Below are 25,047 nucleotides of genomic sequence, written 5' to 3'. Positions count from 1 at the left end.
CAGCAACACACCAAAGAATGAAACTGGACCACTTTCTTACACCATACATGAAAATAAATTTAAAATTAAATAAAGATCTAAATGTGAGACCTGAAACCATAAAAATCCTACAAGAGAACACAGGCAATAAGTTCTTTGACATCAGCTGTACCAACTTCTTTCTCGATATGTCTCCTAAGGCCAGAAAAAGAAAAGCAAAAATAAACTATTGGGACCTCATCAAAATAAAAAGCTTTTGCACACTGAAGGAAACAATCAGCAAAACTAAAAGGCAACATATGGAATATGGAGAAGATATCTACAAATAACATATCTAGTAAAGAGTTAGTATTCAAAATATATAAAGAACTTAGAAAATTCAACACCCTAAAAATGAATAATTCATTTTGAAAATGGGCAGAAGACATGAACAGATATTTCTCCAAAGAAGACACACAAATGACAAACAGACACATGAAAAGATGCTCAACATCACTGATCATTAGGGAAATGTAAATCAAAACTACAATGAGATATCCCCTCATACCTGTCAGAATTGCTAAAATCAACAACACAAGAAACAACAGGGATGTGGATAAAGGGGAACCTTTGTGCACTCTTTGTGGGAATGCAAACTGGTGCAGCCACTTTGGAAAACAGTATGGCGGTTCCTCAAAAAATTAAACATAGAACTAGCTTATGATCCAGCAATTGCACTACTAGTTATTTACCCAAAGAATACAAAAATACTAATTCACAAGGATACATGTACCCCAATGTTGACAGCAACACTATCAACAATAGGAAAATTATGGAAATAGCCCAAACTTTCATTGACTGTTGACTAGATAAAGAAGATGTGATACATGTAATACAATGGAATATTACTCAGCCATAAAAAGAATAAAATCTTGCCATTTGCAATGACATGGATGGAGCCAGAGAATATTATGGTAAGTGAAATAAGTCAGTCAGAGAAACTGACTTCACTTATACGCGGAATTTAAGAAACAAAACAAGCAAAGGGGGGAAAGAGAGAGAGAAAGGCAAACCAAGAAACAAATTCTTAAATACAGAGAACAAATTGATGGTTACCAGAAGGTAGGCAGTAGGGGGATGGGTTAAATATGTGATAGGGATTAAGGAGTGCACCTGTAATGAACACTGGCTGATGTATGGAAGTGTTAAATTGCTACATTGTACATCTGAAACTAATAGTACATTGTATGTTAACTAAGTGGAAAGTAGTATGAGACTGGCATAGGTTCTACATATAGACCAATGGAATAGAACTGAGAGTCCAGAAATAAATAAATATATTATGGACAGTTAGTTTTTAACAAGAATGCTCAGATCATGCCAAGAGGAAAAATAATCTTCATAAAATGGTGCTATAATAACTACAAATCCCCCACATGCAAAAGAATCATAGTGGATCCTTTACCTCACACCATATATAAAAATTAACTCAAAACGAATCAACAACTTAAATACAAGAGATAAAATTATAAAAACTCTTAAAACATAGGGAAGTCTTAGTGATCTTGGATTTTGGCAATGGATTTTTAGCTATGACACCAAAAAACAAGCAACAAAAAGCAAGAATAGATCATTGGAGTTCCTGAAAATGTAAAACTTTTATGTATCAAAGGACATTATCCAGAATGGAAAGACACCCTACAGAATGGGAGTAATTAATTGTAAAACATATCTGGTAAGGATCCAGTATTCAGAATATATAAGGGACTCTTTCAACTCAGCAACAAAATAACCCAATTAAAACCCAATTTAAAAATGGGCTACTGACTTGAATAGACACTTCTCCAAAAAAGATATACACATGGTCAACAAGCACCTAAAAAAGATGCTCAACATCATTTGTCATTAGGGGAATTTCAATCAAACTCATAATGAGATACCACTTCACATTCACTAGTATAACTGTAATCCAAAACTTGTAAAACAAAAGATATGGACAAGGATATGGAGAAATTGGACTTGTTATACATTTGCTGGTGTGAATGTAAAATGGTTCTGCCTCTGTGGAAAACAACTTGACAATTCCTCAGAAAATTATACAAAATTACCAAATGACACAGGAATTCTATCTCTAGGAATATGCCCCCAAATAATTGAAAACATACCAAAATAAACACGTGTGCACATGTCCATAGCAGCATTATTCACAATAGCTGCAAGATGAAAGCAACCCAAATGTCCATCAGAGGATGAATGGATCATCAAACTGTTGTAGATACATACAGTGTAATACTATTTAGCCATGATAGGGACTACTCATACAAGCTACAACATGGATGAAACTTGAAAACATTGCACTAAGTGAAAGAAGTCAGTCCAGAAAAGGTATATATTATACAATTCCATTTGTATGACATATCCATAATATTAGGCATGTTCAAGAGGTGCCTTGCACATTGACAGTTACAAGAGGGAAAGGAGAGTGGAGAACAGAGAGCAACTGTTTAATCATGAGCAAAGGCTTCCTTTGGGGTTGATGAAATGTTTGGAACCAGATAGAGGTAGTGGTACATTGTAATACTTTGTTAATGTGCTAAATGCCACTAAAATTGTTCACTTTAAAATTGTCAATTTTATGCTGTGTGAATTTCACCTAAATTGTAATAAAAAACACATTTAGGCACAACATAATCAAACTGCTGAAAACCAAAGATGAGAACATCTTGAAAGCAACCAAACAAGAATGGTTCAACAAGAACCATTGGAAAAAGAGTTAACTGAGGAAAGAAACAGAAAACAAGTGGTGAAATGGTGATCTAAGTCCAACTATATCAACAATTACATTAAATGTTCATTGACTGAATACTCCAGTTAAAGGCAGGGATTGCGAGAAAGGATGAAAATCAAGGCCCAACTACATTTTGTCTCTAAGTGGTGCATTTTGAATATAAAGATGCAGATGCTGTCTACAGGGATGTACTTTATTATTTAATATCTATCTATCTATCTACCTATCTACCTATCTATCTATTTATTATTTTATTTAGAGAAGCAGAGAGAGACGGAGAGAGAACGCCAAGCAGGCTCCATCCTGTCAATGCAGAGCCAGATACGGGGCTTCATCTCATGACTTGAGTTAGAATCAAGAGTCAGAGGCTTAACCAGTTGAGCTATCCAAGTGCCCCCAAGGGATGTACTTTAAACATAAAGACACAGATACGTTGAAAGTAAATTGATAGTAAAGATATAACATGTGAACAGTAAGTTTAACAAAACTGGAGTGGCTATCTTAATATTAGATAAAATACCCTTCAAGATAATTACTGGAGATAAAGAGGGATATTTGGGGATTTCAGATGATAAAAAAATTATTAGGATTGAAAGTCATAATAACTATATACATGCATTTTTCTTATAACAGTTCTTCAAAATACGTGAAAAAAGTTGACAATGAAAGCAAAAAATACACAATTCCACAACCATAGTTTTGGATTTTAACACTGTTCTCTAAAGCATAACAAGACAATATACCAGTAAAGACAGAAGATTCCACAAAACTATCAACCACCTGGACTTAACATGATATTCATAAAGCACTGTAGCTAACATTTCAGAATATACTTTTTAAAGAGTGTATGGTATGTTCTTGTACTGTTGGTGGGATGCAAACTGGTGCAACCACTCTTGAGAACAGTATGGAGGTCCTCAAAAAGTTAAAAATAGAACTACCCTAAGATCTAGCAATTGCACTAGTATTTTCCCAAAGGATACAAAAATAGATTCAAAGGAGTACATGTACCCCAATTTTTATAGCAGCATTATCAACAATAGTCAATAAATAGATAAGATGTAGTATGTATATACAATGGAATATTACTCATCCATCAAAAAGAACGAACTCTTGCCATTTACAATGATGTGGTTAGAGCTAGAATGTATTATGCTAAGCAAAATAAGTCAATCAGAGAATGACAAATACCATATTATTTCACTCATATATGGAATTTAAGAAATGAAACAGATGAAAGTATGGGAAGGGGGTGTTGAGAAGAGAGAGGAAAAGAAACTACAAGAGACTCATAACAATAGACAAGAAACTGAGGGTTGGTGGAAGGAGGTGGGTGGGAGATGGGCTAGATGGGTGATGGGTGTAAAAGAAGGCACTTGTGATGAGCACTGGGTGTTGAATGTAATTGATGAATTACTGAATTCTACTCCTGAAATCAATATTACACTGTTTGTTGACTAAAATTTAGATTTTAAAAAAAAGTGTATGGTGTGTTTATCAAGGTAGACTATATGCTGAGCCATAAAGCTAGTCCAAATAAATTTAAAAGGATTAAAATCACAGTTTGTTACCTGACCACAAGAATTGCTTTTCTACTAAATGTTTATCAACAGCAGAATATCAATAGCACTGAAAGTGAATGGTCCACAACTACACAGAGTAATATGAGTGAATTTCACAAACATAATGTTGAGTTTTGAAAGAAGCCAGATATAAAAGAGTGTATACTTCATGATTTCACTTAAGGCCCACTATTGGGAATCATGATAGTATTTCCCTAGGTTGAGAGAAAGGAGAAAAATGACGGGAAGGACGCAAGAAGGGGTTTCTGGGAATGTCTTGTCTCTTGATCTAGGTTCTGAATATGGGTTTGTTCAGTGTGTGAAAGTTCATTGAGATATATACTTAAAATATGTACTTTTAAAAAACTGAATTATAATTGGCATATAACATTTTAGTTGCAGATGTATAACATGATGATTCAATATTTGTATATATTATAAAACGGTCAACATAACAAGTCTAGTTAACATCCATCACAACACATAGTTACAGGGTGCCTGGATGACTCGGTTGAGTGACTATGACTTCCACTCAGGTCATAGTCTTGAGGGTTTGTGAGTTTGAGCCACACATTGGGCATGCTGCTGTCCATGCAGAGCCTGCTTTGTATCATCTGTCCCCCTCTCTCTCAGTCCCTCCCTCGCTTGCACTCTCTCTCTCAAAAATAAATAAGCATTTAAAAAAATACATAGTTACACATTTGTTTGTGATAAAAATTTTTAGGATCTACTCTTTTAACAACTTTCAAATATACCAAAAGTATTATTAACTATAGTCACCATGCTGTACCTTACATCCCAGGACTTAGCTATTTTATAACTGGAAGTTTGTACCTTTTGTTCCCCTCTATTTTGCCCAGGTCCACCTGTGGCAACCATCAATCTGTTCTCTGTATCTATGAGTTCAGTTTTGTTTTGTTCAGTTTTGTTTGTGTTTTTAGATTCTACATATAAGTAAAATAGTATAATATTTGTCTTTGTCTGGCTTATTGCACTTAACAAAATGCCCCCAAGATCCATATATGTAGTTGCAAATGACAAAATTTCCTTCTTTTTTATGGCTGAACATAACTCCATTGTGTGTCTGTGTGAGTGTGTGTGTGTATACATGCCACATTTTCTTTATCTATCCATCCATTGATGGACACTTCCGTAAATAATGCCAATGAACATGGAGAGCATATATCTTGAGTTACTGATTTCTTTCCCTTTGGATAAATACCCAGAAATATAATTGCTGGGTTATATGGTAGTTCTACTTTTAATATTAATCTTTTGAGATAATATGTACTTTTTTAAGTATGTATATTATACTTTAATAAAAAGTGTTTTTAAATACTGACAGCAACAAAGTGAGAGAGAGAGGCTATAGGTAGGAGTCCTTTCAGAGGCTGTTACATTAGTACATGTAAGCAGTGGTGCTATTCAAAATATTTAACAACTGGGGCACCTGGGTGGCTCAGTTGGTTGAGCATCTGACTTCAGCTCAGGTCATCTCACTGCTCCTGAATTCGAGTCTGGCGTCAGGCTCTGTGCTAACAGCTCTGAGCCTGGAGCATGCTTCAAATTCCGTGTCTCCCTCTCTCTCTGCCCCTCCCCCAGTCTCTCACGTGCTCGCTCTCTCTCTCTCTCTCTCTCTCTCAAAAACAAACATTAAACATATTTTTAAAAATTTAAAAATATATACATTTAACAGCTTATTTGGCACAAGCACTGATCCATCAGAACAGATGCCAGCTGTAAACAACAGATACAACAATATCAGCTTAATTAGCTGTCTTACAGGTAGAAGAAGATGGAAGCCTGCAGGGAAGCATTACCAAGGCCCGTAGAGAGAACCGTCAGGCAAGAGAACTGTCCTCAGAACTGTCCTCCCTGAGGACGACAACCGGCACTTTTCATGCCAACCCACTTCCTTTCATTTGTTATTTTGGCTCCTTGGAGAGAGGCTCTAACATCTGTTTAAAACCTATATTGTATCAGTCTTTGTGCTTAGTAGTTAACGATTTAACCCTCACAAATCAAAGAGTAGATATTATTTCCATTTACAGATTAGGAAACAGAAAATCAATGTTCAAAAAAAAATTCCTGTTGAAAGATGGAGCTAGAATTCGAAGGTCTGTTCTACTCCAAAGCCCATGCTATGAGGAAAGAAAGGAATCAATCTCTAAATCCCTTTCATTGGCTTATTACCTCCCATTTGTGAAGCTTTTTTCATAAGTTTTATCTAGTTATATTCCCACAAGCAGAAGTCGCAACTGTTCTGTCTTGCTGATGAAAACACTGAGGTTCAGAAGGGTTATCTTCCTAAATTTGCTAGTTTGTGACAGACAGGATTATTTCACAAGAGTATATAAACATCTTTTGCTTGAACAGTGCTTTCCCTGTATGCTACCTGCTTTCAAAGTCTCATTCAGTCTGCAAACAAATCTATGGCATGGATATTCCAGTCAGCTTCACTTTATAAATAGAGGAAACAGACTAAATGACGAGACTTGAACTCACCTCTTCTAACTTCAAACTTGGCAATAAAAGCTGGTGACGTGGCAATAAAAGCTGGTTGCTTACCGACTGTCACTTAGCTCCAAACCTACTTCTTTGGGTTTCTTGACTGTTTTTTCTTTTAGTGTCACCCTGGCAACACTCTTACTCCACCAGCAGCACGTATTGCAGTTTGTAGTTGTCCCAACCCTCACAGAACTAGCGCTGCGCGCGCGTGCGCGTTCTCTCTCTCTCCCGGCTTTCTTCCGTCTTCCTCTGTCTCTGTCTCTGTCTCTGTCTCTCTCTCCTCTCTCTCTCCTCTCTCTCTCTCTCCTCTCTCTTTCTCTCTCTCTCACAGACGCACGCACGCACGCACGCACGCACGCACGCGCACTCATACACATACCACCCCCAAGCTTAGAGAAACTAGCACCCGCCAAACACTTCTCCATTCTCAGATGCCTGTTTGACCCCTGCGTAGCCCCTTCCTCCAAGCTTCTGAGTTTTAATCATTCTGCCTTTTCTACTTTATTCTCTTAGCCATAGGGTGGTTATTGCTTTCTGCCATTGCTACTTTATGATTAACCTCGAATTCTCTTGTACCCTTTCAGTACTGTAGTTAATACCATGTATATATCCTTAGTTATTAAGGCATGATTTCTGTCTCCTGGTTGGATCCTGACTGATAGATTTTCCTAATTCTCGTAGGGACCAGCAGAGAACAGGTAAAGCTTACAGAAGTCTTTGATCTTCCCATTCTGTCTTCATTCTGTACTAGAAAGCCTCCGGAGAATCATGCTTCTGATGGGTCGTTGTGTTTTCCAGTGGGCCAGGGGGCTCTTGTGAGCTTCTGTTTTTTGTTTTTGTTTCTTCGTGTACAAATGGTAGGTGAGTGCAGTGTACCCTACACTTGGACATAATAGGTAACCTTAAAATGGAGTAAAACTTGGCCAAAACACAAAAGTTAAACAAGAAAATTCAGGTGCCAGGCTGAGTTTTTACAACTCACTGCAAGTTGTTGCAAAATTAGTGAAATGACTGATATGTACCTGCACAGCCAGCTTACTGGGAGTTCTGGAGGTTCAGGGGACAAATGCCAGTTGCATTATATCTAAGTATTTATGCACAACTGTAGGTTTTACTATAATACTAGGACAATTGACCAAAAAAGATGAACTTTGTTGTTTTATTCTGAAAATCCTCTAAATCTAAAAAGATGCACAGGGCTCTGGTTGTAAATGCTACTTCCAACTGAAAGATAAAATTTCATACATTACAATGGTTCATGTGGTTAGCTGGTTCAACCACTGGCGATCAAGTTGCCCAAATCTGGTAATGCTGAAGATGTGCATACCCTCCAATGCAGCAATTCCGCTTATAGCCATATGCACTAAAGAAGCTCAAGCAGATGTACACAAGGAACATGTACAGGATGTTTATAATAGCAAACAAATTGGAAACAACCTACTTGTCTATCAACCATGTAATGGATTGTTATTTAATCATATAATTGAATATCAGACAAGATTTAAAGGGAATGAAATAAGTCTATGTATATATTAATATGAATTAATTTTAGAAATATGACAAATAAAAAAGCAAGTTTACAGAATAGTAAATTACATATCATACAGTATGATAAGACTTAGTAAAATTTGAAAACTCAAAATAGTATTACTTGTTAATGGATATAAATATATATATGTATAAAAACATGGAAGAAAAAAGATACATACCAATTTCAGTACAGTGGCTACTTTTAGTTTGGGTAAAAGAAGAAAAGAAATTTCAACTCCATTATTTTATTTCTTAACAATTAAAAAATATCTCAAATATCACAAAATGTTAATATTGCTTATATCTCAGAGTAAGTACCTAGGTATTTATTATTTTTGTAAGTTTGAAGTATTTCATAATAAAACTTATTATTTTTTAAAGTTTACTTATTTATTTTGTGAGAGAGAGTACAAGCAGTGAAGGGGCAGAGAGAGAGGGAGAGAGAATCCCAGGCAGGCTCCATGATGTCAGCTGGAGCCCAACATGGTGCTCAATCCCATCAACCGTGAGATCATGACCTGAGACAAAATCAAGAATTGGACACTTACCCAACTAAGCCACCCAGGCACCGCCATAATAAAAACTATTAAGAAAATACCAATCTGGTATTTATTGTACCTTGGGAAATCTTTTCTGATGCCTTTAGAGTGAGTGATTTACTTTTTGTTGTTATTGTAATGATTTACTTTGTAGAAGACTATAAGGTATCTGAGTATTGCAGTATATAGGGGTAGGATTAGGGGAGCCAGAAAGGAAAATACAGAAAATGCTGACCTGAGGTTGTGTAGTTAAGTTTGTGTAGAGAGAGATGAGGTCAGATTCAGAAAGGGAAGAAATACTGAATGCCTGGGTATAGGCAGAGAGGACAGAAAAGAAATGAGAATATGTTCAAGGTGCCCAGCTGGTTTATAACCTCTTTCAGGAAAGCAGCAGGACCTTATGCTGTGCTCTCATTTTCTGTATGTAGGATGGTCATTTCCTTCCAATGAGCACTTAATGCAATATATTGACTGCTGTTCTGTCTTGTCAGCAAGACTTGAAACCTAGACATGAATAGTCTACTTACTAATTATATGTATTGATTACACTTGACACTCACCACTCAAATTTAGTTGCTGGAGATCATGTAAACATAGAAAAGATGGTGGCAGATAACTTATTTGATTGTTGTATGCATTTAAACTAACCAAACTTCTCAATTCCCCTATATTTCTTGGAATCTCTATGATTGCATTATTTGAGATATCAAGTCTTTTAAGTTGAGTCATATTAGACAGCTCTTCTGGAAGTCTTGTTAACTGTAACAAAGATCAAACAATTTTATCTTTAATAAATATTGCTATGACTAAGACTTTGTCTAAAATGGAAATTTGGTTTTGGTCTTAAAAAGGAATATTTTCACCCTCCTTGCTAAAATCCACAATATATTGTGTGGCATCCAAGTACCTCCCCAGTCTGACCAATGCTAACCATTCAACCCTATGGCTTATTAACCCACTTTCTTCACTCTCCCAGCACTTGATGTTCTTTACGATCCCTTTCTTTCCTCCCCAAAGTTTCCCCAAACTATTCCGTAGCACATTTGATCTCTTTATTCCTGTTCTCATCAGCATTGGTTTTTATAAGTCCCTTGTGTGTATTTTAAAAATCCTTGGATTTTTAAATGACATGGTATACATTTTATACTTTTTGTGTACATGTTCCCAATCATGATATATTTTGAGTAAATGCTCAGTAAACTCCTTTAGAATGGACTCACAGCTTGGCTGTGTAGCCTCAAAAAAGTATTGCTAAATAACAGGAATTAAGATACCCTGCTATGGTGAAGAAGAAATACATGTATTTAGAGAAAATATGGCCATCACCAATGGCTTTTGAAAGAAAGGAACTTCTACAAGTAAACAAGAGAATTTTGAATTGAGAAACAAACAACACGGTAAATACTGAATATTGTGCTCAGTGTTCTTCCATATATAAAAGAAGCATAAAAGACAATCCCTAACTTAAAGGAGATTAAAATTTAGTTCAGAACACAAAATACACACATATGAAAGCATCAGGAAACAGCATTAAATGATAGGTAATCCAGTGCCAAAATAAAGAGTACAATAACAGATATATGGAAGTTTAGAGAATGTATATCAGTACAAATCGGAGAACTAAATGAAAGCTTCATGTAGCAGATAGGAGTCAAATGGCCTAAGAGAATGAATAAGACTGAGGGCAGCTGGGTGGCTCAGTTGGTTAAGCATCTACCTCTTGTTTTCAGTTCAGGTCATAATCTCACAGTTCGTGGGATAAATAAATAAGTAAATATATTTTTTAAAAAGCATAAATGGGATTGAATGGAAGTCACAGAACACTTTAGGCAAGACAAATACCATGCATAAAAATGGTCCAGAGAGGGACGCCTGGGTGGCTCAGTTGGTTAGGCATCCAACTTCTGCTCAGGTCCTGTTCTCACAGTTCATAAATTTGAGCCCCGCATCAGGCCCTATGCTGGCAGCTCGGAGCTTTCATGAAGCCTGCTTCGGATTCTGTGTGTGTGTCTCTCTCTGCCCCTCCTCTGCTCCCACTCTCTCTCAAAGATGAATAAACATTAAAATTTTTTTTAACGGGCCAGAGAGAAGCTTAATAGTAAAGAGAGGTGATGAGATGCAGAGTAAGATATGTTTGGAGAAAGAATATGGAACCAGGCCTCAAGAGTTGGCCCTAGGAAGTAGGAGTCAGGTCAAGACAGGTGGGTAGGTTCATAATTTGACTTCCCTTCAGACAAAAATTATTTTTCGCTGTTTGCTCAACATTTATTAGATGAAGTACCTAAGAACTGTGTGATAGTAGAGCTACTATGGAAGAAAGACCCCTGTTGGCTATCCTTCACTTAGCAAAATAAAAGCCCTCTGACGAACCCGAACTTATCTTCTTTAGATGACTTTTTAGTGACCATCTGTCATTATAAATTAATCCTTTGGGCACTTCACCTCCACCCTAAGTGGGTTATCAAAGTGATATTTCCAATTATATATACTTTTTGAAAAGAGTTATTTAAAAAAAATTTTATTGTTTATTTTTGAGAGAAAGAAAGAGTGTAAACCGGGGAGGGGCAGAGAAAGAGGGAGACACAGAATCTGAAACAGGCTCCAGGCTCTGAGCTGTCAGCGCCAAGCCTGGCACAGGGCTCGAACTTACGAATCATGAGATCATGACCTGACCCGAAGTCAGATGTTTAACCAAGTAAGCCGCCCAGGTGCCCCGAAACTAGTTCTTATAAATCATTTTTCCATCTGGTGAACTTTTTAAAAAATTTTAAAGGATATCTGGCTTTATTTTACATGGTTGCATACTCTTTTTTTGTTTTGTTTTTTAAGGAAGCTCTATGCCCAACATGGGGCTGGAACTCACAACCCAAGATCAAGAGTTGTAGGCTCTACTGACTGAGCAAGCCGGGCACCCCCATCTGGTGATCTTTGAAGTGATGTTAATAATGTTACCTTTGGCAACCACTCGCCATGAATAGGCAATAGATATGTAGTCTGGATTCCTGAGAATAGTACTCTGTAATTTTCTCAATAATGAAATCTGATAGCTTTGACAAGTCCTGATGAAAGAGGAGACTGAATCAAAGAGAATACTCAGGAGGCTCCTGGAGTAGTCTAGGAATGAAGTGAGTGATAAGCGTGGATCACGTTGGAGATAATGACACTGGAAAATGAAGAAGTTGATCCAAGAGCTTTGTCAGAGGAAAAATGAGACAATTTTGGTATAAGTTTCAGTATAACTAGTGATGGAAAGGAAAGAAAACTGATTTCATGATTTCTAGATTGGTAGGTCTGAAGAAAGCGACATTAGAGACAGAAATGGAGAAGTTGGGAAGGGAGTTACGTTGGGAAGAAAGAGGAGTTTGATTTTGAAGTCATGTTGAGTTTGAGACAATAGAAGAACAGGGAATTTCCAGGGAAACTGGGAACTATGGTACTAAAGTAGTAGTGAGAGATCAGTTCCAGTTATGCAGAGTTGAGGGTCATGTGCATGGTGTGGTAAGGTCTGGGATGAAGTTAATAGAAAAGAGGAGATTAAGGACACAACCTTCTAGATCTGCATAGTAAAATACAGGAGGAGAAAGTGAGAGGATTATAAATCAGCCAAGGAATTAGTTGATGATTATAATGCAGAACCAGCGACTTAAGCAAGTATTCCCTGGAGTAGGCTTTCTAGAAATGTATTATATAGCAGGTGTTAGGTTTAAAAAGGTTGAGTAAGTTTGGGAAATGTGAGTTAAAGAGAGACAAACCAATTTCTTTAGTGCAGGACTCGACAGGGCTTTTGATACACTAAAATTCGTTGTGAATCTTTAAGAGAAGAAACCAGTGCTTCTCAAAGCTAGTTGATTACAGGAACTCCTCTCTCCCACACCCCACCATTTCTTTTAAGGAGCATTTACAGGACTAGTGTTTTTAAGGACAGACTTTGGGAAATCTTGCTCTAGGTAATAGTCCAGCACTGTCAAAGCACTTTAATTTGACTGGTAGTCAAATTAAACTTAACCTTTTCGTTAGTTTACTAAGATCTTAATATAAATCAACATTGTTTGATTTTTTTTAAGTATTCCCATAAAATTCATTCTTACGTTCAAGTAAAATGCTAAACTATAAGAACATTTATTCCCATTGATCTAGCAGTTCTTTAGGGAAAGCTCCCTAAGGAAATAGTTAAAATATGAATAAAAGGTTGTATTTATGAAGAAGTTCATCACAGCATTATATATGAGGAAAAATTACAATATCTCTAAATACTTAAGAACAGATGATTAGTTACATAAATCACGTATTGGCTCTCACAAATAATTACTGGGAAGATTGTGTTATATTATCTGGAAATGCTTACGTTAAGTGAAAATAGAAGAAACTAAAATTGAGTGTAGAATCTTTTTATAGTTGCTTATAAAACCATACACATAAAAAAGACTGAAAGTAAGTTGTATCAACATATGACCAGTGACCAATAGTTATATTTACAATGGTATGTTTCTGGAATGATTTTTTTTTTTTACTTTTCTCAATTTTGTAAAATTTCTGTAATGTTTATATTATAATCCCATGACTTTAAAACTCCTTTTACAATCAGACTGAAATAAAAAGAAATCTATAAAATTGTCAGCTATAGTTACTTGGAATTTTATTTTAATGAAATATTTTCCTATGAAGCTTTCAGATTGAGAAATATATTTTTAAGCCATGTTTGGGGCTAAAAATTAAAAAGCCTATTTAAAAAAATAAAATATTCCAGCTAATTTTAAAACAGACACACATACACTACAGTTTAGATTCTAATTCCCTCCAATGCCAACTTTCCTCTAAAGCCGAAAATATAAATCTCTTACCTTTCTTCCATTTATCTGACTTATATTCAGCTCTTCCAGTGATTGAAGTCGGCACAGTTCAGTAGGAAAACATATAAATTGATTGCTTGAGATGTTTAATTTCTGGATTCTTTTTAGGTTACAGATATCTGAAGGGATATCCTGTATTTGGTTTATTGAAAGATCAAATACTTGCAAATTTTCTAAAGTACATACTTCTATAGGGAAAGCTTCAAATTTGTTACAGCATAAAATAAGAACATGGAGTGATATCATATTTGAGATAAATGGTGGAATTTTCCTTATTTGGTTTTTACCAAGATCTAGATATTCAAGATTAGTAAGAGAACATAAGTACTCAGAAAATATGAGGAGTTTATTTTTATTTAACTCTAAATGAAGCAGTTGTGTACTGAAAGATATATCTACAGGTATTTCTGAAATATAATTTCCATTAAAATTCAAATAATAAAGAGAGTCTAAGGCACACAAACTTACTGGAAAATACATTATTTTGTTATAACTCAGTTCAATTCTAGTTATTTTTCTGCAATTTTTTACTTCAATGGGAACATCTGTGATTATATTTCCTGAAAATTCTAGACTGAACATACTATTAAGATGTGAGATATCTTCAGGTATTCTCACTATATTATTTCTGTTTACATGGAGTTTTCTTAAATTTTTGAGCTTATGGATGTTCTTAGGAAGTTCTGTTAATTTATTATTACTAAGACTAAGGCATTCCAACATTACACAGTGGGAAATTTTCTCTGGTATTTCTTTCAATAAATTTTTATCAAGTATTAGAATTCTGAGTTCCTTAAAATTCTCAATTTTCTGTGAAATAACTTCCAGTTTATTATCAGCTAGTTGAATTTCTTTCATTTTGAGCAACTGAAAAATTTCCACAGCCAAAAAAGTAAGCTGGTTATGATCCAGTACAAGTTTTTCTAAATTTTTAAGCTCTCTAATTTCTTTTGGCAAACTCCTTATCAGGTTTCCAGTAAGGTTTAGTGAAATTAACTTTGGAAGGAAGCACAGAGCTTTAGGAAATATTGCTAACTGATTATATTCCAGATTGAGAACCCTCAAGTTTTTCAAACTAGACAGAGTGTCTGGTATATGTCTTAAGTTATTTTTAGCCAAACTTAAAATTTCTAAGTTTCCAAGACTTTCTAAGCCAGAAGGAAAATTCTCAATGTAATTGTTATTAAAAAAGAGTTGCCTGATATTCCCAAGCTGTGATATTTCTTTAGGTATATGTGATATTTGATTGTGACTGACATTTAATATCCTTAAATTATGAAGTAATTGAATTTCAGATGGTAGAGATGATAACCCATTTCCTTGCAAGGACAGAATTTCAAGTCCTAGCAGATCACCTGAGTCTGCCCCTTTAAAACTTTTGATTTGGTTCTCATCCAAATATAGATATTTTACATATTTGACTTTTAAGATGTCCTTAGGGAATTCTTGTAAACCTTTGGCCTTGAGGTTAACTGTAAAGTTATCTGATCCTAAGCGAAGTTCTTTCTGATTTTCCTCAGAGAGTTGTGGACTGGTTTTTTCTAATGTTTCATGAGAGGAACCAGTAAAATCCTGATATTCAGCAACCACCTCAGTCATTGATAATGGTGGACTTTGTGAAATATCACTTTTTGACTGGAAGGTGTCAGATAGAGCAATTGTTTCAGAAGATTGAAGAGTTTTCCTTTGATCTTCATTTCTCTCAGACTTTTCAGGGGACAATGCTGATGTATCATCATATATACCTAATTTATCATTTCTAGGATGTGTTTCACAAATCTGACTGGAAGGTTTCCCATCACAAACTTCCTCTAAAGAATTTGATGTTTCTTTAATAAATTCAGGCTCTTCTGACCATAATCCAGATTCTTTCCTAAGTTGACTAGTGGTATCTTCTAGCTCTTCTGAAGTACCCTCCTTTTCAGACATCTTATTTGCTGGTATGTTTTATACCAATACAAGACTATAACTCAATTTTAATTTTCATGTTAAATTTCTCCTTTGAACCTACAAAACAAATGTTGATGTTAAAAGAAGAGATATAATAAAGATGTCAAAACTACAAATTAATTTTAAAATAATTCTTATTCTATAGTGAGTAATTTAATAGATACAAAAATAATACATTTATAACTAATATGTTAATTTTATATATGGTTGCTAGTTAAAAAAAGTTTATTGAGGGGCGCCTGGGTGGCTCAGTCAGTTAAGTGTCTGACTTCGGCTCAGGTCATGATCTCATGGTTCCTGGGTTCAAGCCCCACGTCAGGCTCTGTGCTGACAGCTCAGAGCCTGGAACCTGCTTCACATTCTGTGTCTCCCTCTCTCTCTGACCCTCCCCTGCTCACACTGTCTCTCTCTCTCTCTCAGAAATAAAGAAAACATTAAAAACTTTTTTAAATAAAAAGTAAATAAATAAAAATAGTTTATTGATTGTATGCATTTATCACATGATATTTTTGAAATCATACTAAAATTATAGAAAGGAAGGGTGCCTGGGTTGTTTAGTCAGTTGAACATCCAACTTTGGCTCAGGTCATGTTCTCATTTTATGAGTTGGAACCCCACGTCTGGCTCTTCACTGTTAGTGCAGAGGCCCCTTCAAATCTTCTGACCCTCAATCTCTCTGCCCCTCCCCAGCTCACACCCTCCCCCGTCTCAAAAATAAACATTGGGCCGCCTGGCTGGCTCAGTCAGTTAAGCTTTGACTTTGGCTCAGGTCATGATCTCATGGTTGGTGGGTTTGAGCCCTGCATCAGGCTCTCTGCTGTGAGCACAGAGCCTGTTTCAGATTCTCTGTCCCTCACTCTCTCTGCCTCTCCCTCTCTCATGTTCTCTATTTCTCAAAAATAAATAAACATCAAATTTTTTTAATCAATTAACATTTTAAAAAATATTTTAAGATTTTTAAAAAATATATAGAAAGGAATAAAAAAGGTCAAAGAAAATGAGAAAAGAAATGTGAAGGAATGAAAGAATTCAGCAAATTTTTGGAAGACAAAATGCCAGCACCTCCCTGACATGCAGAGTGCCATTTGCATTGTGGACATTGTAGGTTTACATATGGTACTGAAGTGTCTTTTCCCAACAAATTCAGTACATTATGATAACTTTCTAATAGATGGAAGTAAAATATCTTAAGAAAGGGAGACGACTTCTGTAAGAATAACTAGAAGTAAAAACAACTTAAGTGAAGCCTAACTGTGAGTCCTTTGTGTGATTCCTGAAGGATCTGCACAGCTGCCAGCAACCCCCTCAGAGGTCTGGATCCCAGCTTTGTAAGTCTGTCCTCTGAGTGTATATTTCTTAATAACCCAACCTCTTTCCCTGGTCCCTTCATCCTTTACTATCTTCTGTGTTACTGAAGTTCCCCTTTTTACTTTTCTGGTCTCCAATATTTGTCTACATGTCTCTCTATATTAAATACTTTCTATTAAACTGGTATGGCTTCAACATTTCACAGATTCACCAAGAGAATAAAAAAAAAAAGAGGGAACATTTTCCAGCTTATTTTATGATACTAGCACTAACATTGGCATCACCACCTAGTGAGGACAGTATGAAAAATTACAGGTCAGCTTTACTCAAGGCAAAAATTCTAAACATTATAAAAGTTTTAAATATTATAACCCCCAGCAATATGTTAAATGCTGGGATTTTTTTCCTACTCTTTTACTTTCCTTGCCAAAAATGCATAACCTCAGTCAAATCAGGGGGAAAAATCAGACAAATCCAAATTGAGGGACATTCTACAAAATAACTGTCAGTTATCTTCAAAAATATTGAGGACATAAAAGACAAAAAAAGACTTGTAAGCATCACAGACTATAGGAGACTAAGGAGACTTGACAACTGGATTTAACAGGGGATTCTGGGTTAGATTATAGTACAGAAAAAAAGACCTTAATGAAAAATATAAATTTCAAATAAAGTTCGTTGTTTAGTTAGTAGTGTTGTTTTGATGACTGTACTATGATTATGAAAACTATTAATATTAGGAGAAGCTGGATGAAGTGTAGAAAGGAATTCTCTTTACTATTGCAATTTTCCTGTAAATCTAAAATTATTTCCAAATAAAATTTAAAAACACCTGGGCAAAAATGTTCTAAAGTCTTTTTATCTGAGGTAGATGAGAAGTTGTTCAGTTTTAAGACTGTGTTAGACATGCTTGATAAAAGTTGATAACTTTTTAAAGTTATGTATTTATTTTGAGAGAAAGAGTGCAAGCAGGGGGAGGGGCAGAGGGAGAGAAAATCCCAAGCAGACTCCGCAGTGCCAGTGCAGAGCCTGACACGGAGCTTGAACCCATGAAGTACAAGATTATGACATGAGTGGAAACCGAGAGTTGGGATGCTTAAATGACTGAGCCACCCAGGTGCTCCTGATAAATTTTTAAGAGTTATTATCAACAGAAGAAAAGTAGAGGAAATAAATGCCAGATTTGTAAAGAGAAAAACTTTAAGGGGAAACACACAAAGGAGAAGAGGAACAATGACAGTATTCAGTCAGAATTTTTAAAAAGTACTAAAGGAAAGAAAAAGAAATTGGACCGAAAAAAATCTAAAAGAAAGTAGAAACAAGTCCAAGTATATGATAATCAAAATAAATGTGAATAGACTAAATAACCATTTAAAAGTCAGATTAAAAACAAATAAAAAAGAAAACCTAAGTGCCATTTATGAAACATGACTCTGAAGCATAAGATCACAGTAAGGTTGAAATTGAAATTAAAAGGAGGAACCAATGTTACAAATGGATTTGATTTATGACAAAGGTAAAGGTCAGTGTAGAAAGTATGCCTTTTGATTCTGGGTCTACCGAGAATCCATATAGAAAGAAAAGATATTTGACCCCTATCTTGCCATCCACAAAAATCAATTTTAGGTCGACTATAGGTTTAAATGTGAAAAGTAAAACAGTGATATTTCAAGCAGATGAAATAGGAAGATGTCTCCATGACATTAGGATAGAGAATGAATTCTTTTTTTAAAGTATATTTTTAAGTTTATTTATTTTGAGAAAGAGAAAGAGTGAGTGCAGGGGAGGGGCAGAGAGAGAGAGAGAGAGAGAGAATTCCATGCAGGTTCCTCACTGCCAGCACAGAGCCCAGTATGGAGCCTGAACCCACGAACCTTGAGATCATGACCTGAGGAGATGCTTAACCAACTGAGCCACCCAGGTGCCCCCAAAATAGAGAATGAATTCTTTTTTTTTTTTTTTTAACAAATAGTTTATTGTCAAATTAGTTTCCACATAACACTCAGTGCTCATCCCCAAAGTGCCCTCCTCCATGCCCATCCCCCCTCCCCCCCACATCCATCAGTCCTCAGTTTTTGTCAGCATTCAAGAGTTAGAGAATGAATTCTTAAGTAGATGCAAAAAACATAGTTTGCAATAGTAACAGATTGGAAATAACATAAATGTCCATTTTAGAAGGCATATTAAATAAATTATTTTATATACATGCATAGTACTAATTTCAGTACAGCCTTAACCACCCCAGGCCAGACTGGGATTTAATCAATATATTTTTGGCTTTTGTTTAACTTAGTGCTAATGATTATTAAAATTGTCTGTGTCCAAATCATCTCCACTCAAGGTTTCTCAAAATGTATGCTTCTGGGCTTTAACTATGGCTGAGTCCAAGTATTGGGTTTGTAATTTTCTATTTCCACAATGTGTTTTGTCCTATTTTAATTTTTTGGTTTTGCTTTTTGTGCCTTAAGAAATTCTTCTATAGTTACTGCTCTATCATAGGAATGCATGATCCACTCAAATTCAAAGTTTGAATTTGTAAACGTGAAGGAAGTTTAACAGAGAGTTTATTTACAAAGGTATGGGTAGTGTGTAGGGAAATCACAGAGTGTCGTATCCCAGGGCTAGTACAGTAGCTCCACGGATACTCCTAAGCCTGAAGTGGGAGTGAGAGAGAACCCAGACAGTGCACTGTGCACAAAGGCCATCTGACTGTTGCTTGGACCCTAGATGAATGAACACAGCCTGCAGCAATGCTACAGTAAAGAGAGCCAGGGGGATAAATCCCCAATCTCATTCTCCATTCTTAGCTTCTGCTGCAGCTCCCTGTTAGCTAAACTCATCAGGAAGCCAGAGAGCATGAGGGACCCTGGGTGAAGTCCCTACAGTTTAGCCCTTTGGGGCACAAAGCAGAATCAGAGGGTGGAGATTACAAAAATGACCACAAGTTTTTCCAATGTCTGTATGTGTGCCAAGAAGTAGAGTCTATTTCCTCACCTCTTGAATCTCATGTTGGTTGTGTGACTGATTTTGGCCAATGGGGCATTAGCACCCATGGTATAGGCAGAACTTTGAAAAGCGCCCAGACACTGGGAGACTGCCCTCTCACAGTTTTTGAAACCCCTGTCATCTATGCTGTGTGAAGAAGCCTGGCCAGCTTACTGGATGATGAGAGACAGTTGGCTAGTGACTCCAGCCTTCAGCCAGCCAACATGCAGAAGCAGAGTGACCTAGCTGACTGGCAGCTGACCACAAATACCCGAGTGAGCCCAGCCACCAATATCAGAATTGTCTGAGCCAACCCCAGATGGCTTACAGAATCGTGAGCTTAAAGTGTGTCCTTATGCAGCAAAAACTAAATGATAATGTAAGTGGCAAATGGAATATATCCAGCACAAAATTTTTAAAAAATTTATACTTTGTCTTTCACAGTTCTTTAGTCCATATGGAAATTATTTTGCATATGCTATGAGGAAGGGATCTAATTTAATTTTTCTCATATGTCTAGCTAGTTGTCTGTGCAATATATTCAATAGTAAATTCTTTCTTCTCTGATTTCAAATGCTGCCCCCATCAAACATCATATATGTGTAGAGCTCTTTCTGGACTTTCATTTCTATTCCTTTTATCTATTTGTCTGAGTTTGCATCAAATCACATCTTTTAATGATGATAGCTTTATAATAAATCTTGGTACCTGGTAAAGATAATCCTCCCCCCTTATCCTTTTCCTTCAAAACTATGGTGGTTATTCTCAATCCTTTACATACCCAGATCAATGTCAGGGTCCAAGTTCCACAAAATATCTTGCTTGTATTTCAGTAAGAATTGAATTAAATTTGTGAACTAATCTGGGAAAGAAGTGATACATTTGTGATATTGATTCTTCCTATTTAATAACATGGTATATCTCTTTTACTGCTAGGAATGATATCTGATTTCTATGTCTTTTTCTTTAGTTTTTAAAATATTGGTATATAGGAACACTAATAGTTTTTGTTGATCTTGTCTTTAGTAATATGACTGGGCTTTATACATTGTCCTAGATTTTCTATAGACAGTATTATACATATGGGCAGTGTGTGTTTCTTCTTATACAATTCTCTGACTCATATATTGTCTTCTTGCATTTTTTAAGCCTTTCAGTAAGTACAATGTGGAATGGGGGAATGACAGCAGCTATCTTTGTCTTCTTTTTTAAATCTGCTAGTGTGGTATATTCCGTTAATAGATTTCTTTTATTGAACATCTGACATTCTGAGTGTAAATCAGACTTGGTTACGATATATTGCTTTTTAATTCACTTCTGGATTACATGTAACATTTACTCAGAGTTTTTATGTCTATATTATTACCAATTTTGTTGATTATTTTACTTTTCTGTAATGTTCTTACTCAGTTTGGTTGTCAAGGTTAACCCCATAAAGTGACCTAATTATCTATTTGTTGAAGCATTTTATGTTATAGGGATAATATGTTCCCTCAAGGTTCTGTAAATTTTTTAAAAATTAACGTTTATTATTTTACTTTTTGAGAGACAGAGAGGGACAGAGTACGAGCAGGGAAGGGTTAGAGAGAGAGGGAGACACAGAATCCCAAGGTGGCTCCAGGCTCTGAGCTTTCAGCACAGAGCCCAATGCAGGGCTTGAACTCATGAATTGTGAGATCATGACCTGAGCCAAAGTTGGATGTTAAACGACTGAGCCACACACGTGCCACTGTAAAAAATTTTTTGATCTCTTACTTACTAGATGTGATGGTTACTGGTTTGTCCAAGCTTTCTTTTTCTTCTCAAGACATGGTGAAGTAATTACCTTCTCCTGGCTTCATATTCCTGTGTAGAGGAAACTCTAGTCGTGTAATGCCCTTGGCCTAGAGCCTCATCTCCAGAATATCTCCTCTACAGAGAAGACTTGAATAATTGATGACCTCAGCTCCTGCTGGGTTCCCTCCAGATCTTTCTGCCTGCAAGATCTGTGTTCTAGTCAGCTGTCTTCCATAGAATAAGAGGGTTGAATACCTGTTAAAGGAGCCAAGATTGTCCATCTGTGTGATGACAAAGTAATTATGTCAAAATCAGGGGGGAACTGGGGTACCTGAGTGGCTCAGTTGGTTAAGCATCCAACTTAGGTTGGATCTCACAGATCATGGCCTCACAGTTAATGAGTTCAAGCCCCACATTGGGGTTCGGGCTGATAGCGCAGAGCCTGCTTCTGATTCTGTCTCTCTTGCTGCCCCTCCCACGCTTGCATGCATGCTCTTCCAAATAAACATTATTATTATTTTTTAAATTTCAGGGTGGAACTATCCCAAGTCCACTTAGCTACAGACCAAAGCCACTTTCTCTAAACTACTTTATCAGTAATATATGTGATATTTTGAACCCCTTGTGCCTGATTATATTTAATGATAAAAAACTCGGGAGGGGAAGAAAGGGTGTTATTCTTCAACTGCTCCTCAAATTGCAACACCTGCTGCCTTGGCAGAACATTCTGAAAAATAAATATAACTGGAGAAATGAAGTCTCTGGGTGTTAAGGGTCCATGGTTTATGGTTGTAGAGTTTTGACCTTGACATTTTGTAGCAGCCCAGATTGTGCGTTTGACTATTGTGGGAATAGCTTTTTCAGGTGGTTTTAGCCCCAGGGCTTGCTTTAGTAAGTGTGGCATACATGGGATTATTATCTTGATGGGTTATCACAGTTCATGGTAGTTTTTGTCCCAGGTGTTTGGTTGTGTTTCTGCAAAAGGGTTGTTTTTGTTTTATTTTTTTATTGTGGTAAAATACATATAAAGTTTATCATTTTAATTATTTTCAAGTGCATAGTTAATAGCACTAGGTACATTCATATTGTTGTATAACAAAAGAGTGTAAGAAGAGACACTTAACTACACAAGCACTGCTCTGGTCTTCATGTCGGATACCTACAAATTGACTGTGAATGGTGTAGCCAGTTTGGACCGGTAATAGAGGAGAAACAGAGTCAGAGATGAGATTGCCTATTCTATTGGCCCAAATTAGGTCAAGTGCCCAACCTTGAACCAATGAACCAATGAACCAATGACTGTGGCCAGGAGTCAGAGAGTAATACCATTTTAGATAGTACTACATGGCTCAACCTTATAGCCAGGGTGAGCATTTGCCTACCCCAAATATCATAGGGGAAATAGAGCAACCCAAACCCAAAGGAAGAACAGATGCTGAAGAAGCAACTATGATGTTCTCTATAACTGCTTTTTAGAGATAACCAGTGGTAATATAATACCTATTATTATTATTGGGTTTGTTTTGTTTTACAAAATTGAGACCTTACTATATAGGATCATTGTCTAATATGGTAGTAGTAGCTATATATGGCTATTTCAATTTAAATTAAATTAAATTACAATTTAGCTTCTCAGTCACACTAGCCACATTTCAAGTGCTTAACAGCCAAATGTGCCTAGTGACCACCTTAATGAGCAGTGCAGGTATTGAACATTTTCACCATCACAGGATATATACAACATAGTTAACATACTGTGATTTGAAACAAAATATTTGAAAAGCATATCTTTCTTGCCTGCAAAATATTCTTTGTAGTCTGTTATCAATTGTATAACCATTAGCATGTGAATATTTTGAAGGCTGATCCACATAGCTAAATAACATTCTTAAAATGTATAGGAGAGAGTCTTTTTTCCCCCTCATTCTTACAAGCACTGGGAGATTTACTTAAAAGTAAATACTGGTGTGCCTGGGTGGCTCAGTCCGTTAAGCTTGCGACTCATGATTTCTGCTGTAGGTCATGAACTGCATTGAGACTGAGTTCCTGAGATTGAGCCAGCTCTGTGCTGACAGCACTGGAGACTGCTTGGGATTCTCTCTCTTCCTCTCTCTGGTCCTTCCCCTGCTTGCACACTCTTTCAAAATAAACATTTTTTTTAAAAAAGGAGTAAATACTGCCAATCTAATAGGAAAAAATAGATCCCACTCTGTTTTCACAGATAATAGCCAGGTTGAACAATAATTCTGTGTGTTACCTGTTTGAAAGACCTGGACACAAACCACAAGACGTTTTTGCATCTTGCAGCATTAACGAATTGTCTCCTGGAGTGTGAAATAAAGGCCCCTCAACAGAGGCTAAAGCAATGTGGGACAGGACACACTCACGCCAGAGGTGAGTATCCCTGGGGCATGAAGAGAGAGGACATAAAGTACTGTTGGTGTTGAGGGGGAAATGGGAGAAGAAAACCTGGGTTTGGCTTAGAGGGTGGCCTAAGTAAGTCACAGCTATTCGCTTCACCTGGAGCTTCTCGGCAGCTGCGACTGTCCAGTCGGTGGCAGAGCGGGAATTGGGGCAGAGAAGCATCCAGCAATTCGGGAGAGAGCGGCGGCCTGCTGCCCCGCACTGACGCAACCCTGCACCAGAGCGCCTCGGATCCGCCGCGCCCCTGTGCGTTTGTGAGCTGGCCTGGGTCACACTACGACACCTGCGGGGAGGCCGGGGTCTCCATTCACATCCCCTGGAGGGACGCGCGCCAGCGGCCATGTTTAGGATAGAGAACTCCAGGTGCTTCTACCGAGCATTGTTTCCTAAGTGCAGAGTGAGCAGCAGGCTACAGAGGCAGGAAAAATGGCACTTAGTGAGGTGGAAGACCCAGTTTATCACTGTTCATCCAAAATGCCTCACGGAGTCTCTCTCTCTCTCTCTCTCTCTCTTTTTGTCTCAGTAACCCATTGGGCCATTCATCAGCCCCCGCTGGGCTCCCGAGCCACGGGAACCAGGCTGAAGGCGCCTAGGAATAACCAAGCGTGCTCATCTCGGGAGGGGACTGCTGCACCACTGTTTAAAGGGATCGCCGACATCCCAAGGATTTTGGAGGTTTGCGGCGAGTCTGTCTTTGCAGTTACCAGGAAGGGTACTGGGAAGAAAGAAACAGGACAGGTGGCTGCTATTTGAGAGCGCTCCAGGGGTGACTGTGACCTGCCTTCTCCCATCATCTAAACGAGACAAGTTGAAGTTACAAGACTGATTTGGTTCTAGACCAAACCATAACCAAACATTTACCAGAAAAA

At 36.9% G+C, this 25,047-nt stretch overlaps 1 protein-coding gene across 2 annotated transcripts in view; it reads right to left on the bottom strand.

Annotated features, from left to right (window-relative positions):
- Nucleotides 1–24,364, bottom strand: part of LRRD1 (leucine rich repeats and death domain containing 1) — a 31,696-nt gene extending 7,332 nt beyond the window's left edge. The window contains exons 1-4 of one of the 2 annotated variants that reach the window (XM_077776233.1): nt 24,275–24,364; nt 21,738–22,009; nt 13,727–15,742; nt 9,446–9,644 (exon numbers count right to left, since the gene is read on the bottom strand). In XM_077776233.1, the coding sequence (XP_077632359.1) occupies nt 9,446–9,644; nt 13,727–15,664 (2,137 nt within the window). In that variant the 5' untranslated portion in view covers nt 15,665–15,742; nt 21,738–22,009; nt 24,275–24,364. The remainder of the gene's footprint in view (nt 1–9,445; nt 9,645–13,726; nt 15,743–21,737; nt 22,010–24,274) is intronic. The other variant, XM_077776234.1, reaches the window with a different exon arrangement.
- Nucleotides 24,365–25,047: the final 683 nt, after the last annotated feature.

Source organism: Crocuta crocuta, unplaced genomic scaffold, assembly GCF_008692635.1.
Source record: "Crocuta crocuta isolate KB4526 unplaced genomic scaffold, BGI_CrCroc_1.0 scaffold37, whole genome shotgun sequence".
NCBI lineage: Eukaryota > Metazoa > Chordata > Mammalia > Carnivora > Hyaenidae > Crocuta > Crocuta crocuta.
This window is presented reverse-complemented; position numbering and strand designations above follow the sequence as displayed.